Source organism: Anolis sagrei, chromosome 3, assembly GCF_037176765.1.
Source record: "Anolis sagrei isolate rAnoSag1 chromosome 3, rAnoSag1.mat, whole genome shotgun sequence".
Classification (NCBI taxonomy): Eukaryota; Metazoa; Chordata; class Lepidosauria; order Squamata; family Dactyloidae; genus Anolis; species Anolis sagrei.
Window position 1 is genome coordinate 88,093,490 of NC_090023.1, and position 24,287 is coordinate 88,117,776.

Sequence of the window (24,287 nt, forward strand, 5' to 3'; positions counted from 1 at the left end):
GGATATTAAATATACTTTAAGTTCAGTGTGAAGTCAATTTGAGACACTGATTATATTCTGGTGCATCTGTTCTACAAGCAAATGTTAAATGCTTGTTAAATTCTTTCAGTAAAGAAATAACTGTCTTTTGTTCTAATTTAAACTGTAATTCTACCCAGTTACCTAGGAGCTTAAAGACTCACTGACCTAGTAAGATTTATTTCTGAAGACAAACATGTACGATTCCCCTGTCTGTGCTATAAATGTATAGCTTTCAGCCATAGTGGACTGAAATCCAGTTTCATTCACTACAATACTTCTGTCAGAACTAGCATGATTCTAACATAATTGTTCCACATTAATATTAGTTACATTTACAATGCACCACTAGTTGAGAATTTGCTTTGTTACATGTCTCTGAAAAAGACAGGAAACCACAAATTACTAATTGTAATGAGGCCATAAGAAGACTAGCATGGCCTAACAAACTCTGTGCTGAAATGAAAATCTGTATCGATTTCCTTCTTCTAAACTGTTTAATGATGTGTTTGTGCACATGATGTTAACCTAATCACCACTAGTTCTAAATCCTTAATCCACTCATCCCAGGCTCACACTATAAGCAAAGGGGTTGTAGATTATAATAATAATCAGCAGTTTAACACACATGAATTATATATAGGATTGCAATGGAAACAGTCTAATCAAATGGTTGATTTTTTAAAAATCATTTAAAATTTTCAGAATTTTGACATTTTTATGTAAAAGTATTAATGCATCAATGTTTCAGAATATAATACTATTCTACAGGAATACATACTATAGAAATAAACTATTCCGTTACAACGTTTATTTGTTAATTTTGAAGATTCCAGAAAATAAGTAAAAGAAGGTTGATTCTTTCAACAGGATCAGCAACAAAAATGGAAAACAATATTACATTAGAGCATCTTAAACTTGTTAATGTCTTAGATTCCACTAAATAAGTAAGAATATTGATCCTGTCAACAGAATCAACAACAAAAAGGAAGACATTACATTGTATAGGCACCTTTAAAAAAATGTACTCATTTAAAATGTTAGCTTTTTAAATTTATACTTATGTATCTACTTTCAAAGGGGGGGGGGTCTATAAGGTTTTCAAGTTGTATTTTAAACACTATTCCTAGCACAGCCTATAACAATAACTGTATTGGAGAACTGTCATCCAAATGAAGAGTGAGAAGGAGAAAGAAAAAAAAGTACTTAATAATTAAAAAAGAAAATAAGTCATATGCCAAAGCAGTGATGAGGAAGACAGATGTTCAGAGTAGGAAGACAGGTCAGAACATGACATTAAGAAACCTAGATGCACATGGATCATGTTTCAAAACATTTTTATTCAACAAGACTGATTTAAAATTATGTGAAAAATTTCAAACAGCGAGGCAACTATTCATGGCTGTGAACAATGTTGCCTTTTAATTCACATAGAAATAGGAAGGAGTGTAATGATATTCAATTCTCTAAAAATTCTCTTAAGGGTTTCTTCTACAGACCAGTGCAAAGAATAAATCTCTGGCATACTGCAGTAATAGAACAACTCCATGGGAAAATATTGTTATATTATCTGTACAATGTACTGGATAGAAATAACGTATATTCTATAAACAATATGAAACTTCAGAAAAATCATTCAGAACTCAATAGATAAAATATAAGGAACCAAATAGATAAAATATACTTATGTTAATTCCCCGAATCTAAAAATGTGCAACATTCAGGACTAAATAATCACTAGAGATTCCAAATTTGACTATACAACAGTGTTTTCTTCCTGAAAAAATATATCTAAGTGTATTAAAAGCTTCGGAACCTACTGTTACCACATACTAGGTTTAGCATTAGCTTTTAAAGTATGAATAGTTGAAAAAGGCTGACAAAGTTTTAATAAGGGCGAAACTCGCCCACTCACCCCCAAAATGAAGAATATCGGTACTTTCCTTCCTTTCTTTTCCAGAACATGAGGTTTAATGCCAGTCTTTATATCAATGTAATACTATTTTTAAAACATTATTTTCCTGTTTCTAAAAAAGGCTTTAAAAAGGTAAAAGTTTCCCCTGACATTAAGTTTAGTCATGTCCAACTTGGGGAAGGGGCTCACCTCCAGTTCTAAGCCAAAGAGCCAGCATTGTTCACAGACACCTCCAAGGTCATGTGACCAGCATAACTTCATGAAGTATTGTTACCTTCCCGCAAAAGCGGCACCTATTGATCTAAGATTTGCATGTTTTTGAACTGCTGAGTTGGCAGAAGCTGGGTCTAATAGCGGGAGCACACCCCACTTTCTGGATTTGAACCGCCAACCTTTCAGTCAGCAAGTTCAGCAGCTCAGTGGTTTAACCTGCTGCACCATCAGGGGGCCTTTAAAAGGGTATATTAATTTAATTTAATATATGAAAACATCCAGCACAAATGAACAGATTGTTCAAGCTGGAAATAGTGGTCTATGTGACAGGAGTGTTGTGTGGGTACAATGGATCCTATAAAGAATGATGGTGTACACTGCCATATAATCCAGATCATCAAATCAGAGAATCCTCATTATCTGTTTTGTACTGAATAATATGAGTCTGCACTGCCATATAATCCAGTTCAAAGCAGATAATCTGGATTTTATATGGCAGTGTAAGAGGCCTAAGACTGAGGGACGCAGCCAGAGGTTACATGAGTTACTCATGTAACCTATGGGAGGCCAAAATTCTAGGTTTCTTGCCTATATTGTTGATGTCACTATGGTTTTCCACTTTTCTCTTCATAATTTAATGACTTCAGCATAACATATTTATCTAGTGGTCAGGAGACTGAGAACATTATCCCTGTACAAAACAGACTAGCTATGTGTAAGATGTGATGATTCAGTCAATCTGTTTCATAAAAATTATTTGGCCTAGAAATGTAATTGTAATTTCTAATTGTTCATCATTAGGATCTAGGCGACTTTGAACAACTATTATTGCATCACAAATGGGCCTCCTAAATCACTGCTGTGTGGAATATTTCACATATTATAGATTACAATTTTATTTGTGATCATGCTTTTTTTTAAAAAAAAGTTACTTTCTTGCATGTTTCTACTGCTCGGTAATCAAGTTCTCCAAGCATTACACATACAAAAGATAAGAAAGCAATAAAGGAATCCAAATAAAACAACACAAATAATATCAGCAAGAGAGATAAATGTAATCTGTCACATACAGAATTCTAGGCTCTGAATTATCCTCCTAATTATGCTCAGAAATCAACCAGTGATTCTTCCCTTTCCAATTCCAATGTCAAAGTTCTCATGTTAGATGGGTAAAGACCATGAATCTCCCTATGATATTAGCAGGGCGGGTCTAAGAAGTCAAATCAAGATCAAGTCACATACAAAGTAATGGATGGGCAATTTTCAGGTATGAGTTATGACAAAGAATCTAGATGCTTATTGTCAATTATTGTTATTATATTAAATGTCCTTAGACCAGTAGCTGGCCACTTGGAGTGCCTCTGGTGTTGCTATAAGAAGGTCCTCCACTGTGCATGTGGCAGGGCTCAGACTGCATTGTAATAGGTGGTCTGTGGTTTGCTTTTCTCCACACGCATGTTGTGGACTCCTTTTTATGACCCCATTTCTTAAGGTTGGTTCTGAATCTCATGGTGCCAGAGCACAGTTCTGTTCAACACCTTCCAAGTCACCCAGTCTTCTGTGTGCCCAGGAGGGAATTTCTCATCCAGTCTCAGCCTCTGATAGAGATGCTGGTTTTTAGCTTTCCACTTTTGGACTCACTTACTGAGGTGTGTTCCTGTGAATATCTCTGTAGATCTTATAAAGCGATTTCTTGATTTAAGGTGTTGGCGTGCTGGCTGATATCCGAACATGAATGGGCCGGATATGTCACTACCTTGGTCCTTTCATTATTGGTTGCTACTTCCCAGCAGATGTCAGGTGGTGCAATACTGGCTAAACAGTGTAATTTCTCCAGTGATGGTGGGTGAAGGCATCCTGTGACGATGTGACATGTCTCATTAGGAGCCACATTCACTGTTTAAACGTGGTAAGATGTGTCCCACACTGGGCATGCATACTCAACAGCAGAGTAACAAGGGCAAATGTCTTCACTGTATCTGGTTGTGATCCCCAAATTGTGCCAATCAGCTTTCATATGATACTGTTTCTAGCACCCACTTTTTGCTTCATATGCAAGCAGTGCTTCTTGTAGATCAGAGACCGGTCCAGGGTAATTCCCAGGTATTTGGATGTGCTGCAATGCTCCAGTGGGATTCCTTCCCAGATAATCCTCAGAGCTTGAGATGCTTGTCAATTGACATATGCCTATATCTTTTTTAATTGACTTTCAAATATGTATTTTCTACTATTGCTATCATGTGCCTTCAAGTCATTTCTGCTTAATGGCAATCCTAAAATAAAACTTGCCCAAGGCCACCCAGTGGGTTTCCATGACTGAGACAGGGATTCAAATTCTGGTCTCCAGAGTCATAGTCCAATAAACCATGGTGGTTTTCTATTTTTTTTCTATTACAACTAATTAAATTATTAATATGTATTATTATAACTATTATTACAATTAATCACTAACATCCTTTATTTATAATATACAGAGTATTCATTTGATGTATATTTATTCTGCACCCTACAAAATATATTGAAACAATTCCCAACAACACATTACTTTTAAGTGGGCCACACAACGTATCGTATTTTAATACTGTTCATAACAGTTCTTCCCTAACTACATTAAATTATGAGTAGAATGTAACACTGAAAATCCAATGTTCACATCATCATCATCATCATCATCATCATCATCATCATCATTGTTTCCCCTTGCATTCAGATCACTTTAACTTCCACTAATAGGAGCAGCGGTGGTGCAATGGGTTAAACTCTTTTGCCGGCTGAATTGCTGACCTGAAGGTCGGCAGTATGAATCCACAAGATGGGGTGAGCTCCCGTCTGTCGGTTCCAGCTTCCCTTGCAGAGACATGAGAGAAGCCTCCCACAGGATGATTTATTTATTTATTTATTTACGACATTTATATGCCACCCTTCTCACCCCGAAGGGGACTCAGAGCGGCTTACAAGGTATATATACATACAATATATTATTAACATAGTACAATATCAGTTTTAAATATTGCTATATTGCACTATATCAATTATACTGTAATATTATGCCGTGGATGTAGCGTACCTGGATTTCAGTAAGGCCTTCGACAAGGTCCCCCATGACCTTCTGGCAAGGAAACTAGTCCAATGTGGGCTAGGCAAAACTACGGTGAGGTGGATCTGTAATTGGTTAAGTGGACGAACACAGAGAGTGCTCACTAATGCTTCCTCTTCATCTTGGAAAGAAGTGACAAGTGGAGTGCCGCAGGGTTCCGTCCTGGGCCCGGTCCTGTTCAACATCTTTATTAATGACTTAGATGAAGGGCTAGAAGGCATGATCATCAAGTTTGCAGACGACACCAAATTGGGAGGGATAGCCAATAGTCCAGAGGACAGGAGCAGAATTCAAAACGATCTTGACAGATTAGAGAGATGGGCCAAAACTAACAAAATGAAGTTCAACAGTGACAAATGCAAGATACTCCACTTTGGCAGAAAAAATGAAATGCAAAGATACAGAATGGGTGACGCCTGGCTCGAGAGCAGTATGTGTGAAAAAGATCTTGGAGTCCTCGTGGACAACAAGTTAAACATGAGCCAACAATGTGATGTGGCGGCAAAAAAAGCCAATGGGATTTTGGCCTGCATCAATAGGAGCATAGTGTCTAGATCTAAGGAAGTAATGCTACCCCTCTATTCTGCTTTGGTTAGACCACATCTGGAATATTGTGTCCAATTCTGGGCACCACAATTCAAGAGAGATATTGACAAGCTGGAATGTGTCCAGAGGAGGGCGACTAAAATGATCAAGGGTCTGGAGAACAAGCCCTATGAGGAGCGACTGAAGAAGAGAAGGCTGAGAGGAGATATGATAGCCATGTATAAATATGTGAGAGGAAGCCACAGGGAGGAGGGAGCAAGCTTGTTTTCTGCTTCCTTGGAGACTAGGACGCGGAACAATGGCTTCAAACTACAAGAGAGGAGATTCCATCTGAACATTAGGAAGAACTTCCTGACTGTGAGAGCCGTTCAGCAGTGGAACTCTCTGCCCCGGAGTGTGGTGGAGGCTCCTTCTTTGGAAGCTTTTAAGCAGAGGCTGGATGGCCATTTGTCAGGGGTGATTTGAATGCAATATTCCTGCTTCTTGGCAGGGGGTTGGACTGGATGGCCCATGAGGTCTCTTCCAACTCTTTGATTCTATGATTCTATGATTCTAATATGAATATATAATTATAATATCATATTATTAGTAGTAGTATTATATTGCATTACATTACAATATTATAAATATTATATGTATATACAATATATTATATATTATATTATAACATGGATGGATGATAACAAATCCAGGCGTCCCCTGGGAAACATCTCTGCAGATGGCCAATTCTCTCATACCAGAAGCGACTTGCAGTTTCTCAAGTTGCTGCTGACACGATAAAAAAAACTTCCACTAATGTTGTCATGTATCTTCTGAATGCACATTCAAAAGCTATGGAACCATATTGCAGTAGTGACAAAGAATTTGCAGAACACAAGCCATCAGCTATAAGACAATTTCAGTGACAGGTGGTTCTCTAGGGGACTATTAATACTCTACTCCACGGCTCAACTAAAGAATGCTTCAGGACTAGATATGAAGAAATATATTTTGGATTTGTTTTGCTACAATATAGTCTAGTAATAAGCACACAAATCACACAGATAATGATTACATTTGCAGAACTCAGCCCATCTATTTCAATTAGAAAATACTGAAACCAAACAAATTAGGACATATGTTTTCTTATAATTTAATAAATACCACTGTGTGTCTTCAAATTTCTTTTGATTTACGGTGACCTTAAAGTGAACTCAGCATGGAATTTTCTTTGCAACATTTGTTCAGAGAAGGTTTGTCCTTGCCTTTTCTGAGGTTGAGAGTGTGTGACATCCCCAAGGCCATGTGAGTAGTTGAACGCTGGCCTCCCAATGACTTAATCCAATGCTCAAACCACTATACCATGCTGACTCTCAATTTGAGAAATACTTTATTCTATTCTATAGATATAATAAAATTGACAATACTCTGGTACAATAATTTGATAAATATTGTATCAAAATATTGCAAAAAAATTAATGGCCTTTGATTTCAATATGAAATGGGAGATTTACAAATTGATTTAATGTTCTCCTATGTAGTCAATGTTTATCTCCCTGTGCTTACAGCTGACCATTAGCTCCATTTCAATGAGTTCCCACCAAAGGTTGTATGAAACTCAAAATATTCAGGCAAGCATATTAGAATGTTTCACACTATATCTTAGTTTGCAATCTCTCTCACATTCATATGCTATGCCCAAACATATACATAAGCTATGACGTAGCATAGTCACAAACATGATATAAATCAAGTTAATTTTACCAAATTTCCCCAAATCTGGTGCACTCATTTGTATAAAAATATTGTGGTGAAAACTACCCTACACTTATGAAAATTCCACCTTCTATATAGGATTACAATATCATAGGCATAATTTAGAATACTTATTAGACTTACTTATCGATGTTAGCTTGTAGGAAGTAGAATGAGGTTACATGAACAGAATTTTAACAAGTGATACATAATGAACCAAACAAAACAAGCTTCACTTGTATTCTGATCAGATCTGAATCTGCTGTGGCATTTCAGTAAGAAAAATCAGGGTTGTGTTGATAACTAAATGAAAATGTCTATTCCTTGTGCTGCAGTAATGGAAATGACAGATTCCATGACAATGTTCTTTTGGAATTCAATTGTGAGTATAACCATACTTTTTATATAACTTTATTTGGTATCTATCTTTAGAATGGTCTGCTAGCCTCTATTTTTTAAAACCAAAGATGTGTTTCTGAAGCTAATCGAGTTTCAGAAAAGCATGAAGAAACTGGGCTGAAGAACAGGCTGCATAAAGAAACACTGATGTTTGATATTTTTTTGAGAGAGAAGTTTGTTAATAAGGATTATTATCATATCATCACTGCACAGGGCAAACTGGAAAAGAGCAGCCAGGTGAGGATTCTGGAAGACTCTTATATATACTGAAAGAAAAGAAAAGAAAATGCCAGCATAGACGTGCCTCCTTGGAAAGGGCATTCATAGCTGAGAAGGTCCTCACCCTTGTGATTGTCTACTCTTTTTAAAATCTATTTTTATTTTTAAATTTTTAATTTTACATTAAAAGTTAAAAAGAGAATTAAGATAAGTATAGAATAAAAACACAAAAAGTGACAAAAATAAAGAAAACAGAAATAAAACTAGAAAAGAAGAGAGAAAGGAAAAAGAAAAGTAGTTGACTTCCAATATCTTCATTCAACTACAAAGAATAACATAAGCATCACCCACCAGGTTTCTGAGTGTTGGCTCTTTTCCTGAGCAAAAATCCTTTTCAAATTAGTCTTTTCAAACTTAAAATTGGTAAATTCTTTTCTTCTTCATGCAAAGATCAATAAAGGGTTTCTAATCTTTCAAAAAAAAATTCCAGTGTCCCTTTTTTAACAAGCAGATTTATCCATCTTGGCCAACTCCATCATCTTAATTGTCCAATTATTGGGGCTGATGAGCTTCCATTTCTGCACATAAAGCAGTGATTGTCTACTCTTTGCCATATTTAGTGGGCACTTGAAGGATGCTCTCTAAAGACAACCTTAGGGTCCAGATATAAATGGGATTAGATCGTCTTTTCAAACTTTAAGCCCAAAGTATTCAGGAATCAAAAAGTCAACACCAATACCCTAAATTGTGTATAAACAGGCTTGAAGCATGTGCCACTGATTAAACTTAAATGCCAAATGATTGTATCCATCCTGTTCATGGCTAGACAGCTCTGTTTTGAATTAACCAAAGTTTCTGCAACTATTTTCCAAAGCAATTCTATATACAACCTATTGTGTATACCAAACAAGGGGTTACTAGCACATGGATACAGTCACCTAACTATCTCTGTCCAGACAATTCCACATTACATATACTGTTACATTAGCACATAATATATATATCACTATATTAGCATCCTACAATGTTAAAAGATACTGAGCCCAACTTACCCAATTAACAAAGATGGATCCAGTATCACCACTAAGCTGTGTATCCAAGAGAACTTGGAAGAAGAAACATGCATTGAAAAGATTCCTGGGTGGGATTTTATCCAGTCCTTTACCCTGCTCAAACACTGATTCAGTACATCCAATCTCTCATCTGGATTAGATGAAAAAGGTACATCATACCTTCTACATAGAGAAGACACCTCAGTCCACATCTCTGGGTAACTCCTCCCTACCAATTTCATGTATATTTTACATACATCTATATAATAAGATGTATGTAAAAGCCATGAAAGAGAGCAATAATTTCCCAGTACTAGCTTTTGGAAGCTCCAAAAAGCAACAAAACCACTATAATGCAGTGCTGGAATTCAAAATGCCAAACTAGTCATATCAACGTTATAGAAAATTCCAAGAGAACCAACAGGATCATATTCCTCCTGTCCCCAACATAGATCATTTTGCAGGATACCGAGTTCAGATATTGTCTCTAGATCAGGGCAAAAGACATGTTTAATTAGATTTAGAAAATCAGCTTCTTCCAGAAGTGCTTGCAATTGGTCAGCAACTATTCATCCAAGTGCCTTTCTCAAGGGAATATCAGCAATTATCCTGTAATTGCCCTCCATTTTTAGACTCAAGCTAGGTTTCTTCAGGAACAATCTGTTTACTGCTCTTTCAATCAGCCTTGCACTGTGATTCCTTCTGGGATGAGGAAATGTAAAATCGTCCCTCCACATCCATGGGTTCTGCAATCCATGGATTCAACCAAACACAGCTTTAAAATATTCAGGAAAAAAAACAAACCTTGTAACACAAACTGAGCACTATGCTAATATGTGGAAATACCTTGCCCATTTGAGCTATCTGTCATATTATACATCACTTTACTACACCTTTGTATATAATGGGATGTGCATCCACAGATTTTGGTATCCTAGAACAAAACTCTAGCAGTCCATTGTATAATCGGCTAGACACAGGCAGTCAAACATTCCTAATTACATATAGCAAGCCAAGACAAGCATATGTCAAGAATACAGGTGGCCATTCAAAAAGTTTTCAAACATCTTGTCTGCATTCATTGACCTCCACAACTGAATGTAATAAAACTGCTGTACTTCCCACCCCTCTGAATTATTGTCCCCGGATTCATGCCATATCCACAGCTGATCTGAGGCATGTTTACAAAAAACTAAACTGCCTGGTGTTGATGAGTCCTGTGGCTCAGGCCCTATCTATACTGTCATATAAAATCCAGATTATCTGTTTTGAACTGCATTATATGGCAGTGTAGACTCATATGATCCAGTTCAAAGATAACCTGGATTATATGGTAGTGTAAATCCAGCCCCTGGCCCCTTCGACACTGCCATATAATCCAGATTATCAAAATGGATAACGAACACTATCTGTTTTGAACTGGATTATATGAGTCTACACTGCCATATAATCCAGTTCAAAGAAGATAATCTGGAGTTTATATGGCAGTTTAAAAGGGGCCTCACGCATTACCTGGCAGAAAAACTGGGATCTTGCCAACATGCTGTGCATGGACCTGGGATCAAAGACCTAACGATATACATTGTATCAGGTTCTGATGATCCTACTGACACCCTAGAAAAATATATTAAATGTGGTCATTAGCAAACAAAGAGAAAAATAGGTGCAAATTCCCAGAGCCACTCTCTGCAGTACACTGCAACCTGCAATCAAGTTCCTGAATACAAAGCTTGTTATTTTCTAACTACAATGATGTTAAATTAGCTGCTTGTGCTACATAGCTGACACATATTTACTGATATTTTAGGTAAATAAAAGTACATTATATTGTGGCTCTTGCTTATGTCACAATCATGTTTCATGCTTTGTTTAATGACTGGAATGAATATACAACTATACCTATGTCAGCATAATTATTACAGATTTCCTCTACTGCTTACTTTCTCTTTTATTCAGCTTACTCAAGGGGTCTGTTCCATATACTATGGCTTCCAATTAAACCTTAATTATGCAAGAGGTCTGACATATAGGTCTGTGATAAAAGTAATTAGGGAATTATTATTTTAGATCACACAGACAGATTTTTCATGTACAAATACAAAACACTGTAACTGCAGTGAGCTGGTAGAAAATCATGTTGTTAAATCTTGCCCATGTCAACAAATATTTTAAATATATATAATTGAACAAAACAATATAACGGATGTATTAAAAACATGACATTATCCGCATTTAATATAAAATACAAGCCAAAAGTTCTCCACATACCACATATTATTTTGGGGCTTTTGAACTATCATCACAAATTCTAAATACATAATACACATCCCTTATAACCAATCTTTTTCTAAGGTAGCCCAAAAAGATACAATTAAGCATTGTCTGTAACATTTGCTATTTAATCAGCTTTTATTTGTAACTTGACAAAAATAGCAAAAGGAAACTGTACTAGTGACAAGAACATATTAGAAGAATGTTCCAAGCACAAGGAACCTGTAACTCTCCAGAGTTATTGGATTCCAACTTCCATCATCTGTTTCCTTTAGCTGGTTAGTGCTAATGTAAGATATAATTAAGGTGGACCGCACTTTCTCTTGCCTTGATGCAAACTATAGATTTAACAATTCCTAAAACAGATTCAAATATTGTCGAAGGCTTTCATGGCTGGAATCACTAGGTTCTTGTAGGTTTTTTCGGGCTATAGGGCCATGTTCTAGAGGCATTTCTCCTGATGTTTCACCTGCATCTATGGCAAGCATCCTCAGAGGTAGTGAGGTCTGTTGGAAATAGGAAAATGGGTTTATATATCTGTGGAATGACTGGGGTGGGGCAAAGAGCTCTCTGCTGAAGCTAGGTGTGAATGTTTCAGCTGACCACCTTCATTAGCACTTGAAGGCCTGGCTGAGCCTGGGAAAAATCCAGGCCAATGGATACTCCACCTCAGACATCAGAAGAGCTGCAAGACCAAGAACAAGCCACGAGAGTAAAGATGAAGATCCACCCAGAGGAAAAGTGTTCCTGCCATACATCAAGGGAACCACTCACCGCATAGGGAAGCTGATGAAGAAACACAACATACAAACAATTTACAAACCCACCAAGAAAATCCAACAAATGTTACGTTCAGCAAAGGACAAGAGGGATCCTCTCACCTCTGCAGGAGTCTACCGTATACCATGCAGCTGTGGACAAGTCTACATAGGGACCTCCAAACGCAGTGCCCAAACACGAATCAAGGAACATGAAAGGCACTGCAGACTACTTCAACCAGAGAAGTCAGCCATAGCAGAGCACCTGATGAACCAGCCTGGACACAGCATATTATTTGAGAACACAGAAATGCTGGACCACTCCAACAACCTCCATGTCAGACTACACAGAGAAGCCATTGAAATCCACAAGCATGTGGACAATTTTATTATTATTATTATATTATTTTTATTATAACTTTATTTGTACCCCGCTAGCATCTCCCAAGGGATTCGATGCGGCTTACAATAGGCCGGAGCCCAACACAATACAACAACACAATACATAGCAAATAAAAACAGTTAAAGCAGAAACAATAGCAATAGCAATACAACAGGACATTATTAAAAACTGAGCCAGCCGGAGTGGGGTACAGGGTTAAAAGTGCTGAAGTGTCGGAGGGATATGGGATTAAAATATAAGTGCAGTGTGCGGTGAGGGTGATCTTGACTCTACTAAAGTGCTTCTGGGCTTTGGTAGTGGGGTTCCTAATCTGAGAAGGCACGTTGGAACAGCCAGGTTTTCAGGTTCTTTCTGAAAACCGCCAAAGTAGGGGCCTGTCTGAGATCTTTCGGGAGGGCATTCCAGAGGCGGGGAGCCACCATAGAGAAGGCCCTGTCCCGCGTCCCCACCAAGCGCGCCTGCGACGCGGGCGGGATCACGAGCAGGGCCTCTCCTGATGACCGGAGTGAACGTGTGGGTTCGTAGACTGTGATGCGGTCACGCAGGTAGGGTGGTCCCAAACCGTTCAGGGCTTTGTAGGTAAGCACCTGCACCTTAAATTGGGCTCGGAAAATAAACGGCAGCCAGTGGAGCTCCTTAAACAGAAGGGTTGACCTCTCTCTGTAAGGGGCCCCCGTTAACATCCTGGCTGCTGCCCGTTGGACCAATTGGAATTTCCGAGCCGTTTTCCGAGCCGTTTTAGCGCATTGCAGTAATCCAGTCGTTTTAGCGCATTGCAGTAATCCAGTCTGGAGGTGACTAAGGCATGAACCACCCCAGTCAGATCAGCCTTAGCGAGGTACGGGCGCAGCTGGCGCACAAGTCTCAGTTGTGCAAAAGCCCTCCCAGCCACCGCCGACGCCTGAGCCTCAAGCGTGAGCGATGAGTCCAGGAGGACTCCCAAGGTGCGGACCTGTGGCTTCAGGGCAGTGTAACCCCGTCCAACACAGGTTGCCACCCTATACCCCGGTCTGGTTTGCAATCGACCAGGAGGACCTCTGTCTTGTCGGGATTGATCTTCAGCTTGTTCGTCCTCATCCAGATGGACATAGCGGCCAGGCACTCATCTAGCACCCGAGAGGCCTCCTTGGAATTAGGTGGAAAAGAGTAGTAGAGTTGTGTGTCATCTGCGTAGAGATGGCACCCAACTCCAAAACTCTGGATGACCTCTCCCAGCGGTTTCATGTAGATGTTAAAAAGCATGGAAGATAAAATAGAGCCTTGCGGGACCCCACAGGTCAAAGGCCAGGGGTCCGAGCAGGCATCTCCCAGCTTCACCATCTGGGTTCGTCCCTCCAGGAAGGACCGGAGCCACGACAGAACCGTGCCCCCAAGACCCATCCCAGAGAGCCGACCCAGAAGGATAACATGATCGATGGTATCGAAAGCCGCTGAGATGTCCAAGAGGACCAGCAGGGTTACACTCCCCCTGTCCAGTCCTCTACGGAGGTCATCCACCAAGGCGACCAAGGCTGTCTTGGTGCCATGACCAGGCCTGAAACCAGACTGCCCGATCCAGGTAATTGATGTCATCCAGGAAGCCCTGGAGCTGGAGGGCGACCACCCGCTCCAGCACCTTACCCAAAAAAGGAAGGTTGGAGATCGGTCTGTAATTGTTCAGCACCGTAGAGTCAAGGGACGACTTTTTTAGGAGTGGACGAACCACAGCCTGTTTCAAGTTAGATGGACAAATCCCTTGCTCCAACGATGCATTAATGATCAACACAAACCAATCAACCAACCCCTCCTTGGCAGATTTAATGAGCCAGGATGGGCAAGGGTCTAGAGCCGAAGTGGTCGCCCTCACAGCCCCAAGAACCTCCTCCACGGTCTCAGGAAGAACAAGCCGAAAGGAATCCCACAAAATTGGACAAGCAGATGCCTCAGTCACCTCCTCTGGCACTGCAATGAAATTGGAGTCGAGCTCAAGACGTATCTGGGCAACCTTGCCTGCAAAATGGTGTGCGAAATCGCAACACCGAGCTGCTGGGTCGTCAGAGATCTCGTCCACCACAAAAAAAACCCTACAAGAACCTAGACTCAAATATGTTTGAGGCCTGGTTAAATAAAACAGACAGATGTTTGCTGTGGCAAATTTCAGTAGGTCAAATAATTATAATAAAATTATATCCAATCAAATGTTAGGAGAATAATCTGGGATAAAAATGAGTACAGAAAACACAATATATCAGTGATTTAAGGTTAATACCACCCCCTCCCCAATTTAATGAAAATCTAGTAGTATAATTCCCCTACAAGAAGTAAATGGATTGAAATTCCAGGATGAAACTCCATGTGGAAATCAAAGAACGTCCTTTTTAAAGACCATTTCTCAATAGATTTTTCAGCATAATACCAGTAGAAACAAGTTGTACATTCTTTCAGTTTAATTAGCAACCTGAGAAAAGGCTCAGGGTGAATTAGAAAGGAGATGAGATCAAAGCATAACAAAAGAGAACTGAGGTGATCCAATAACCAATGGATGAATGGGAGCACTAGACTCATGAGCTCACAATGATGTGAGATGACAACAGCTTAATTTACTTGCTCTATAAAGGGCCATTCTATTCTTAAAAGCAGATAACCTAATTTCCAAGGGGGCAGGTCATCAATAATGCCTCTGTCCTGGAGCTTTATTTATTCCCTTTTCCCTTGAGAAAAGTGGTCCCCAAGCCTGGATTCATAAGTTATTGTTTGATTTCAATTCCCCAAAACTGAAATCAGCATGATAACAGTCAAGGATTTTGGAAGTTATAGTTGAGCTACCTGTTTGAATAATAATACACTTTATTTATATTCTGCTTTAACTCCCTGGAAGGACTCAGAATGGATTATAATACACATATGAGACAAACATTCAGTGCCTTTTTACACACACAGTGAACAACAGCATACAACACAGACAAAGGTAAAGAGCTTCCCCTATTTCCATCTCCGATGTCTGGAGGCAATGCTCAACTCCAGCCATTTTTCTATGCCGAGGAACCTGTTGTTCATGGACCGCTCCAATTGTGTTGCTGGCATGTCTGCATGGGGCACCCTTTCACCTTCCCACTGAGGTGGTACTTATTGATCTATTCACATTGCATGCTTTCAAGCTACTAGGTTGGTAGGAGCTAGGGCTGACAGTGGAGAGCTCACCCCAACTCACGGCTTTGAACTGCCAACCTTCCAGTCAGCAGCTTTCCTGCTGCTTTCCAGTTTGACCCACTGTGCTACCATGGACCTTTTGAGTCAAAATGCAGAGGAGTTCCCATTCTGTAGTTCTATATTACACTTATGGGGGGAGGGGGACACTCAAAATGCAGTTATGCATTTTCAGTCTAGGTCAGAAGAAACACGGCTTGATGTTTTTGTTATGTTATATACATAAACAAAGAAAGCAACAAATGAAAAGCAACTACACTATGGTATATTATTAAGAATAATAATCCACACTTATTTTTAGGAAATAAAAAATTCAATGTACAGTATACCTATAATGAATTATGTAAAAAAAAGGCATAACTCAGTTCATATATCATGCTGGCTTGTGCTTGCCTTAATTAAGAGCATATATAAATGGTGGGTTAAGGTATGCAGCCAGCACTCTATTTTTGGAGCTACTTGACTTTTGTCCATCACCTGCTCACATCTCTGGTACACAGGTTTGCACATTCCCTTTCATTTCCATTGTGTAGTAGCTCCTTGAGTGCAGTCAAGGCTCTTAACTGGAATGTTAATGTGCATTCACAATTAATAGAAATCACAGCATAAAATACGGTTTCCAAAGAAACTTCAAACAACAATTAGCATATTTTGTAATCCTGGCAAACTGAGATTTTGTAATCCAAACAAACTGAGAAATGTGTATTTGAGATACAAAAAGGCATTATCTCCTGGCTGTATAAACAATGGCTTATATTTCTTCTGAGTTAATCTTATATATCAATTCTAAAATCTGCTTTCAAGTTTGGAATTATTTGTATCATTTTAAATATGTTATATTTTGCTGCAATGCTAAATTCTTACATAAAAGTTATTGTTTTCCCTGGGTATAGACAATCTTCAAGCCTTTAAAATTATCATTAAATATAGAATTAGTTTTGAGCTATTTATCCTGGTCTTCTTGTTGCTTCAGGCCAAAGATTGAGGTTTCAGTCATCACATCCCACATTGTATTGTTTTCCATGTCCTCAATGCTGAAGAACATTAAAGCATGTGCACTGCTAATGGAATGCTTCTTTCACCAATGTAACAAAAACAGAGGTACTGCCCCATTCATTTATCTCTCTGTTGTCAAAGTAGATGTTTTCTTATATAGTACTTTAACAGAAAAGTTCATACCAGAGGCAAAAATTACATGGAAAGAATAGGAATAGCTTCCTACACCACAAAAAGAAGAGTATTTGAATGTGTTTCAAGAAACTTTTTTATTCAAGCCAGCAAAATGCACATGTAAAATTAAGTGGCCAGGACATAAGTAGACTAAAACATTTGATTTCTATAGAACACTTGAAGGAATCTTCAAAAATGCATCTAGGAATTACTCTTTTTTTCATCTGCTTTCACTTTTATTTTGGTGGCCAAAGTTATGGATCTATGTGCTTTTAACATGCTGAAGGTAGTTAGTGAAGCAGGCAGATCCATTCTTCTCTGTTCTCATTATTTTACTCCAAAAAAATTGAGGGCATCTGGAGTTAGCTGCTGCCATTTAACCTGAATGTTGTAGACAGGCACACCTAGAGGAAAACCTTATTCTTTCCCAAATGAAGCTTTAGTGCATTGTTTATTACAGACACACTTCTGCAACTTTCCACTGAACACCTGTGTTTCCCCAGTTCCTGTCTCCAATGTGGACTCAGATAACCCAATTCAAAGACTCTGGACAATGTAGTTCAAAGCCACACTGATCAATGGAAACACATTAGGTGACTTTGGCCACCCCATAATGTTTCAGAAAAGCCTTGTCTGCAGATACTTTGCCAAGAAAACCTCTTCCCATACAGACCACACACAAGAAAAGTGGATGGTGTCTGAACATAGCTTTAACTATCTTAACTTCGAGTAAGAATTTCATATAATCTAGAATTAGAGAAGAGACTACAGCAATGGATACAGAAAGGAAACTATTGTTATAATCCTTACTTCAAAGCAAGCTCCGGTGACCTTAATTCCTAGTAGAATATCCAGGATTGTACTGAAAAGGTCTGGTACATCGGAAAGAAATCTATTTATTACTGTAAAAACTTAAGGCTTGGAATAGAAGACTGTAAGTTTTACAAGCAAACAAGGAGGAAGTAGGCTCTAAGTAAAGGGCCAGTTCTTAGGCTATAGGGCATCAATAGCACTTTGCTTTCTTCTGCAAAATATACATTTTATGTAATTTTTTCCCAAAACTGCTAGCATCTGCTTTGGAACTCTACAATCAGATATACGATTAAGTATCAAATATTGTATGATGGCATGCCCCATGTAAGAACAATGCTTATCTAGCTTTGTCCAAAAATATACACTAATGAGTGAGTTTCATGTGTGTCTCTATTGACAACAGTGGTACTTATATAAGTAGGATCGAAAGAGGGAAGGCAGCAAAGTCAATATGAGATACTTTGATGCATGCTGACACCATTGAAAAGCTTGGACATGCTCATAACTTAGTTCAAGGCTGAAATTAGTATTATCCCTTCTTCTCATTTCCATCAAGGTCTCAGTTCACACACTAAAACCTGAGGCTTACACCTCTTTGAAGTTAGTAGGATATATTAGCTGCAATGATCTAAAGCTGTATGGATTTTGATGGGCTAAGATCAACTATCATTGCACCAGAGATTTGGTTTGACAAAATACTTAAATATTTTGTAAAACCAAATCTCTGGTGCAATGATAGTTGATATAGACAAATTATGCCTACTACAATGCTTTTTGCTGTGGCAGCTTGTTTTCCTTAACAGTAAATGATTATACTAATTTAGCAAATTAAGATAATTCAGTCTGAACAGAAAGTATGTTGCATATGAGTTACTAAATATAAATTACTAGTCAGGATTACATAATTATTTGGAAACGAATATGCAAGAGTAGAAAAACCAAAACTATGTGTCTCTGGTGATGACATTGTTACACTTTAGCAGGGCAAAGGGGACTGAGAATAACAATATGGCACTTATTCCCAAATCACCATTATCCAGTTCTGTCAGTTTTATAAAGAGATAATGCCCATGATACTAGCTGGATTTATTCAAACTACAATTACAGCTAGGATTATAGACTTCAATTTTTCATTTTAGGCTCTTACAAAAACAATCAGCAAAGCTACCGTGATCTTTGCTAATGAAAACCTTTCCTCCAAGCCACATTCATACATTCACAGCATTATTGAAAAGTATTTTTAATACTGAGCAGACCAACAGATAGAAGGAGGATAAGCAATACCAGTGCAAACAATGCACGTTAAAATATGATAAGTTTATGCTTCAAAGCCTCATGCTAGCATCATTTCATGTTCGGAAATATATTTCACAGCAAGATATTGATTTCCAATGGCTCATCCAAACACTGAACAGAAGTGGCTCATTATTGAACTCACATGAGGGAAAACTGTACTACACAGAGTTGTCCCCTCATATTTGCTGTTAAATCTTAAAACCTTTAGAAAATACATTTAAAATGAAAGCATATGGATAAACCAATTGTGCATCCAATGAGACACATTGTTTACAATGCTTCTGATAACTTTTTACAGATGGCAACATTTTAGGTTTTTTATGTAGACTATCTAAAATTTCCACTGTAGAAACAAAAATGCAGTTGACATTTTCATGGCTGCAGTCATGCTGAGAATGATACATTGGGAAATCTCCCAGAAATGAAAGATTGAAGGCCTGCTAATTAAATATTTAACAAGCAAAACAATTAAATGAACACATATAAATGCATTTACTTTATATGAAATATGTATTTCAAGCTACAGAGAACAACTAATTTCCAAATACAGTAATTCTTAGGGCCCTTCCATACTGCCATACAACCCATAATATCAAGGCAGAAGATCGCACAATATCTGTTTTGAACTGGGATATATGAGTCCACACCGCCATCTATTCCAGTTCAAAGATGATAATGTGGGTTTTAATTCAGCTGTGTACAAGGGGACTCACATTACATATGTTCCATGCAAAACAGGTGCATTAAGGAAGACTGCCACTGAAATATTGTGATTTCATTTATCTTTACAATATTCTAACAACATGCCAATAAAATTCAAGATAAATTATAATGTCACATAGGATGAGAGAGCTTTCCAGTGATTAGGCAAAACAACATATTTAAGTCCTGCTAGTATTCAAAGACTTATATCCATAAACACCAGTTCATTGAGAATGGATTGAACAGAGATAATGGTTTATTGGCAAACTACACGTATTTTTACACCAGCTAACACCCCAGACTTATGGGGGCTTGCTAGACAGTTTATCGCTTTTTCTTTCTGGCTCCCAGCTAGCATCACACTACTTCCAATAACTCCATGCACCATTCATACAGTTATCCGCTCACATCTTCTCTCCTTTCTTTGTCCCCTCATCTCCATACCACCATACTTTGTATTTCTATGGGTATTCACACATAAAGTCTGCCTACAGAGGTCTGCTCCTAGGCATTTCATGTACCTGAGAAAGTAGACTCTGTCTACAAAAGCTTATACTACCAACTTCATTCTTTCGGTTATCCTTTAAGGTGCTCCAAGACCCCTTAGCTTATTTAAGTCCTGCTAGTTCCAACAGAGTGCTTAGAGATGTACCCTACAGGCACGCTTTCTAAGGAGTAAATTACACTGATCAAATTGGGAATTTATTCAAACCAACACAAGGAACAAACATGTACGAAATCAGCCTGTACGAAATCAGCCTGTAACATCACAGTTCTATACCTATATAGAACTGTGTTTTATATCTTTCTAGAAGTAACCCTCGCAGTTGTAAGTGTGTTGAAGTAAATGTGTACAGAACTGAACCTTAAGTCTTCCACTAAACTCAAGAGTTAGATGTCTTACTCCCCCCCCCCCAAATCCTCTGCTCCAAAATGCTATCAATGAAAAAGCACAAAAAACCCCTATCTATTATAAAAGTCTATAACCTATTGAAAGGCCATTACATGCTATAATCAAGGTGGCTAATTGCAACATCCACACTTGCCTCCAACAGACAAGAGTTCTTTCTCCCACCCTCGACATTCCACAAATATATAAATCTTCCTTGGACAATTTCCAACAGACCCCTCAACCTCTGAGGATGCCTGCCATAGATGTGGGCAAAACATCAGGAGAAAATGCTTCTGGAACATGGTCATACAGCCTGGAAAACTTAAAACAACCCATTGAAAGCTTTGCTACACAAACTCAACTTCTCCTTCCCCGCTCCCCTTCCAAAAAAAACCTAATGGAAAGGGAAAGCAGCTTGAAAAATATGGGCTCCTAGTCTTGCTGTACAATCCTATGGGCAAGTGCACAAAGCTGAATGTTTAGAAAGTGTGTTTTTGAGTGGGCCAGGGATACATTTTAGCTGTTTCAGTCAAGCAGAAGAAACAGAAGTACCTATTCCTATCTTGACCAGGAATGTGAAAGAAAACATCCACTCTATCAATGTTACCTGCACCAATAGTAAGACTGTCCTCAAATATATCAGTTGCTGATGGATATAATAACGAAATTTAATAAAGAAGAACCTGAAGGTAGAAGGGGAATGGAATGATCCTTGAAAATGTTAGATATGAAATACAAAGGAAATTGACCACTGTAGATATTAAAAGAAACAACATGCCAGCCAGAAGGGAAATGCAAGGCATGGCAGCGGGGCTCCAAGAGAAACAGAGGAATGCCGGGAAAGACAGCTGTTGAGACATGGTACTGTTAGTGGCCCAGCTGCTGTTGGGGATGAGGATGAAATGACAGCTCAATATCCCTGGGGAGTACAGGTGCAGTAAGAGTATGGTGGGCTTCAAGGAAATCAAGTGGAGCACTGGAGAGCAGGAGTACAAAAGCTCTATAGATATGATCTCACTCCCTATAGAACTCTCAACAGTCTGCAAAGGCCAGATGGTTGTCACATCAACCTCCACTTTTGGGCACAACACAGGCTCCCCAAGCAGGTCAAGTGGCCGCCAGCCATCCCAGTCTCCTCGCCCCACCCCCAAAGTGCTTTCTAAGTTCTTCTCCCACCCGTGCAGGGCTGTCATTCCAGCAGCTGCCTCCCCTGCCATGGCAGGTCAGGCTGACACAAGATCCATTGCCTCCCCCCAATCAGGCAGCAGGCTGTCATTCCAGCCCCTCACCTCAAGAGGCACTGCTGGCCCTTGGCACCTGCTCTCCATTCCCCTTTTCCTCCTCCTCTTCCCCACCCCCATTGCAAGGATTGTTTCAGCATTCCTCTGCTGAGGCTCTCCTTGGCCTCTTGGCCTCCTGGCTTGCCCTTTCCTTTGAATTGCCTTCCCTTTGGCCTCCCGCCACCAAGGCAAGAAGGTGCTATGCGTTCGCCCAAGAGCCTTTCTTCAAGGGGCCAAGGCATCCTTTTCCAGCCTTGGCTGGCAGGGAATTTGCTAAAAGTTTGGGTTTTTTTGCAGCCGATGGGCAGGCCTACAGGAACTAAATGGCAACAGCCAAGAGACAAACGATTGCGTGGACAAAAATTAAAAAGGCAAACGTGGGAAGAAGAAAAAGATGGGGGTGAGAGGGACCTCATCTGGGTGCCTACCATTTCCCCTGAAAAGGGATCCAGACTCTCAGGGCCCTTCCACGCAGTCCTATATCCCAGAATATCAAGGCAGAAAACCCCACAATATCTGCTTTGAACTGGGTTATCTGAGTCCACACTGCCATATATTCCAGATCAAAGCAGGTCTTGTGGGATTTTCTGCCTTGATTTTCTGGGATACAGGGCTGTGTGGAAGGGCCCTCAGCCTATGGAAACCCACCGCCAGGTGAGGGAAGTATTGGTTCCTCTCCAGGCATCCCTTCCAGCAGCTTTTGCCAGATAGGAACACCTGCTGCCCACCAAGGAGTGCGAGCAGGGGAAGGAGCAGAGCAAAATACAATCCGTCAACTCAGGACCCTTCCACACAGCCCTATATCTCAGAATATCAAGGCAGAAAATCCCCCATTATCTGCTTTGAACTGGAATATATGGCAGTGTGGACTCAGATAAAAAACAGATAATGTGGGATTTTCTGCTTTGATATTCTGGGTTATAGGGCTGTGTGGAAGGGCCCCTTGCGATAAAACCCTTCACCCCCTCCCTCCCTCCCTCCGCCTTCAAGCAAGAAAGCCAAAGACCCCGGTGGAGCCTGGCGGCTGGAGCCAGGAGTTGGGCTGCTCTCGCCCGAGGGGAAGAGTCCTCCACACCTGGAGGGAACGGCGCCCCACTCGATTCTCCCCGGACACCTGCTACCTTTCGTCTCTCTCCCTCCTCCCCCCCCCCCAATCCCCTCCCCGCTTTTTTCTTCCCTCACCTTTCATCCAGTCCACCACTTGGCTGGGGGTCCACTTGCTGACAGGTTCCATAATGAGCGCCATGGGGGCAAACTTTCCTGGGAAGAAGAAGCAGCAGGAGCAGCAGCGTCCCTCTCTCTCTGAGAACCAAAGGAGGCGAGGAGAAGGTCTGGAGCAAGCCAGCAAGCGAGGGCGCAGGTTGTGCGTGACCAGGAGGAGGAGGAGGGGGAGGAGGAGGGGAGAGGGAATTCAGCTTCGGCGGCCGGCAGAGGAGCGAAGAAAGGCGGCTCTTGCCTCCTCCCCCCTCCCCTTCCCCTTTCCCCTCCTCAAAACCGGCGCCCTCCTCTCCCGGCTCCTCTTCCCGGGCTGCCTGAGAGCGCGCGCGTGCGCGGGGCTGAGGGCGATCCGCGCGCCCCGGCTCGCGCTCTCTGGCACTCTCCCTTTCTCCGCCGGGCACGCGCCTCTGTGCCTCCCGTGCCGGCTCCGACCCGCGGGCGAAAAGGGAGAGAGAAGCGACGCCGGCCGCTCCTCCTCGCTCCGCTCTCCTCTCCTCTGCTCCAGGATGCCGGGAAGCCCCCTCTCGAGCGCTGCTGAGGGCGCCGGCGCAGTCCAGCCGCGGAAGCGGCAGCCTTGGCTCCTCTTCTCCCTTTCCCCAATTTCGGTCCTCGTGCCTTCTCCCTCCTTCGCAACGCTCGAAGACGCGGCGCGCGCTCCTCCCTGGCGCTCCCCCAGCCCACCGACCCCCCTCCCCTCTTTTTCCCCCCCTTTCTGGCGGAAATGACGAGAAGGAGAGCCGAGAATATCTGGAAGCCGGCAGCCCCCTCCCCACTGGCGGCCTGCGCGGGGGGAGTGAGGGAAAGTGAGGAAGGCTTTGCTCTGAGCAGGGGACACTCGGGCTCAGGGAAGGGCCGGCTTCTCCTGGAGCCAGTCGGAGGGAACGAAAGGAAGGGGGGGGGGGAGCGAGAGAGCCCGCCTCACAAGCCTATTATCCGAGGTGGGCGGAGATGAGGCGGGGGCCGTGCAATCCCCCGAGGGAGGCCAGGCGGGGGAGGCGAGCGCCCCTTCTTGGGGAAGCCCCTGCCCAGCCCCAGGCGCCTCCTCCTGCAGACTCAGCATCCCTCACCTGGAAGGCCCAGGAAGGAGGTCCTTCACTTTCCGACA

At 40.8% G+C, this 24,287-nt stretch overlaps 1 protein-coding gene across 5 annotated transcripts in view; it reads right to left on the reverse strand.

Moving 5' to 3' along the window:
* The window catches only part of CNKSR2 (connector enhancer of kinase suppressor of Ras 2), a 211,685-nt gene extending 187,819 nt beyond the window's left edge, over positions 1 to 23,866 (reverse strand). For all 5 annotated transcript variants that reach the window (XM_067466778.1, XM_067466777.1, XM_060770096.2 and 2 more), the window contains exon 1: positions 23,147 to 23,866. In XM_067466778.1, the coding sequence (XP_067322879.1) occupies positions 23,147 to 23,210 (64 nt within the window). In that variant the 5' untranslated portion in view covers positions 23,211 to 23,866. The remainder of the gene's footprint in view (positions 1 to 23,146) is intronic.
* Positions 23,867 to 24,287: the final 421 nt, after the last annotated feature.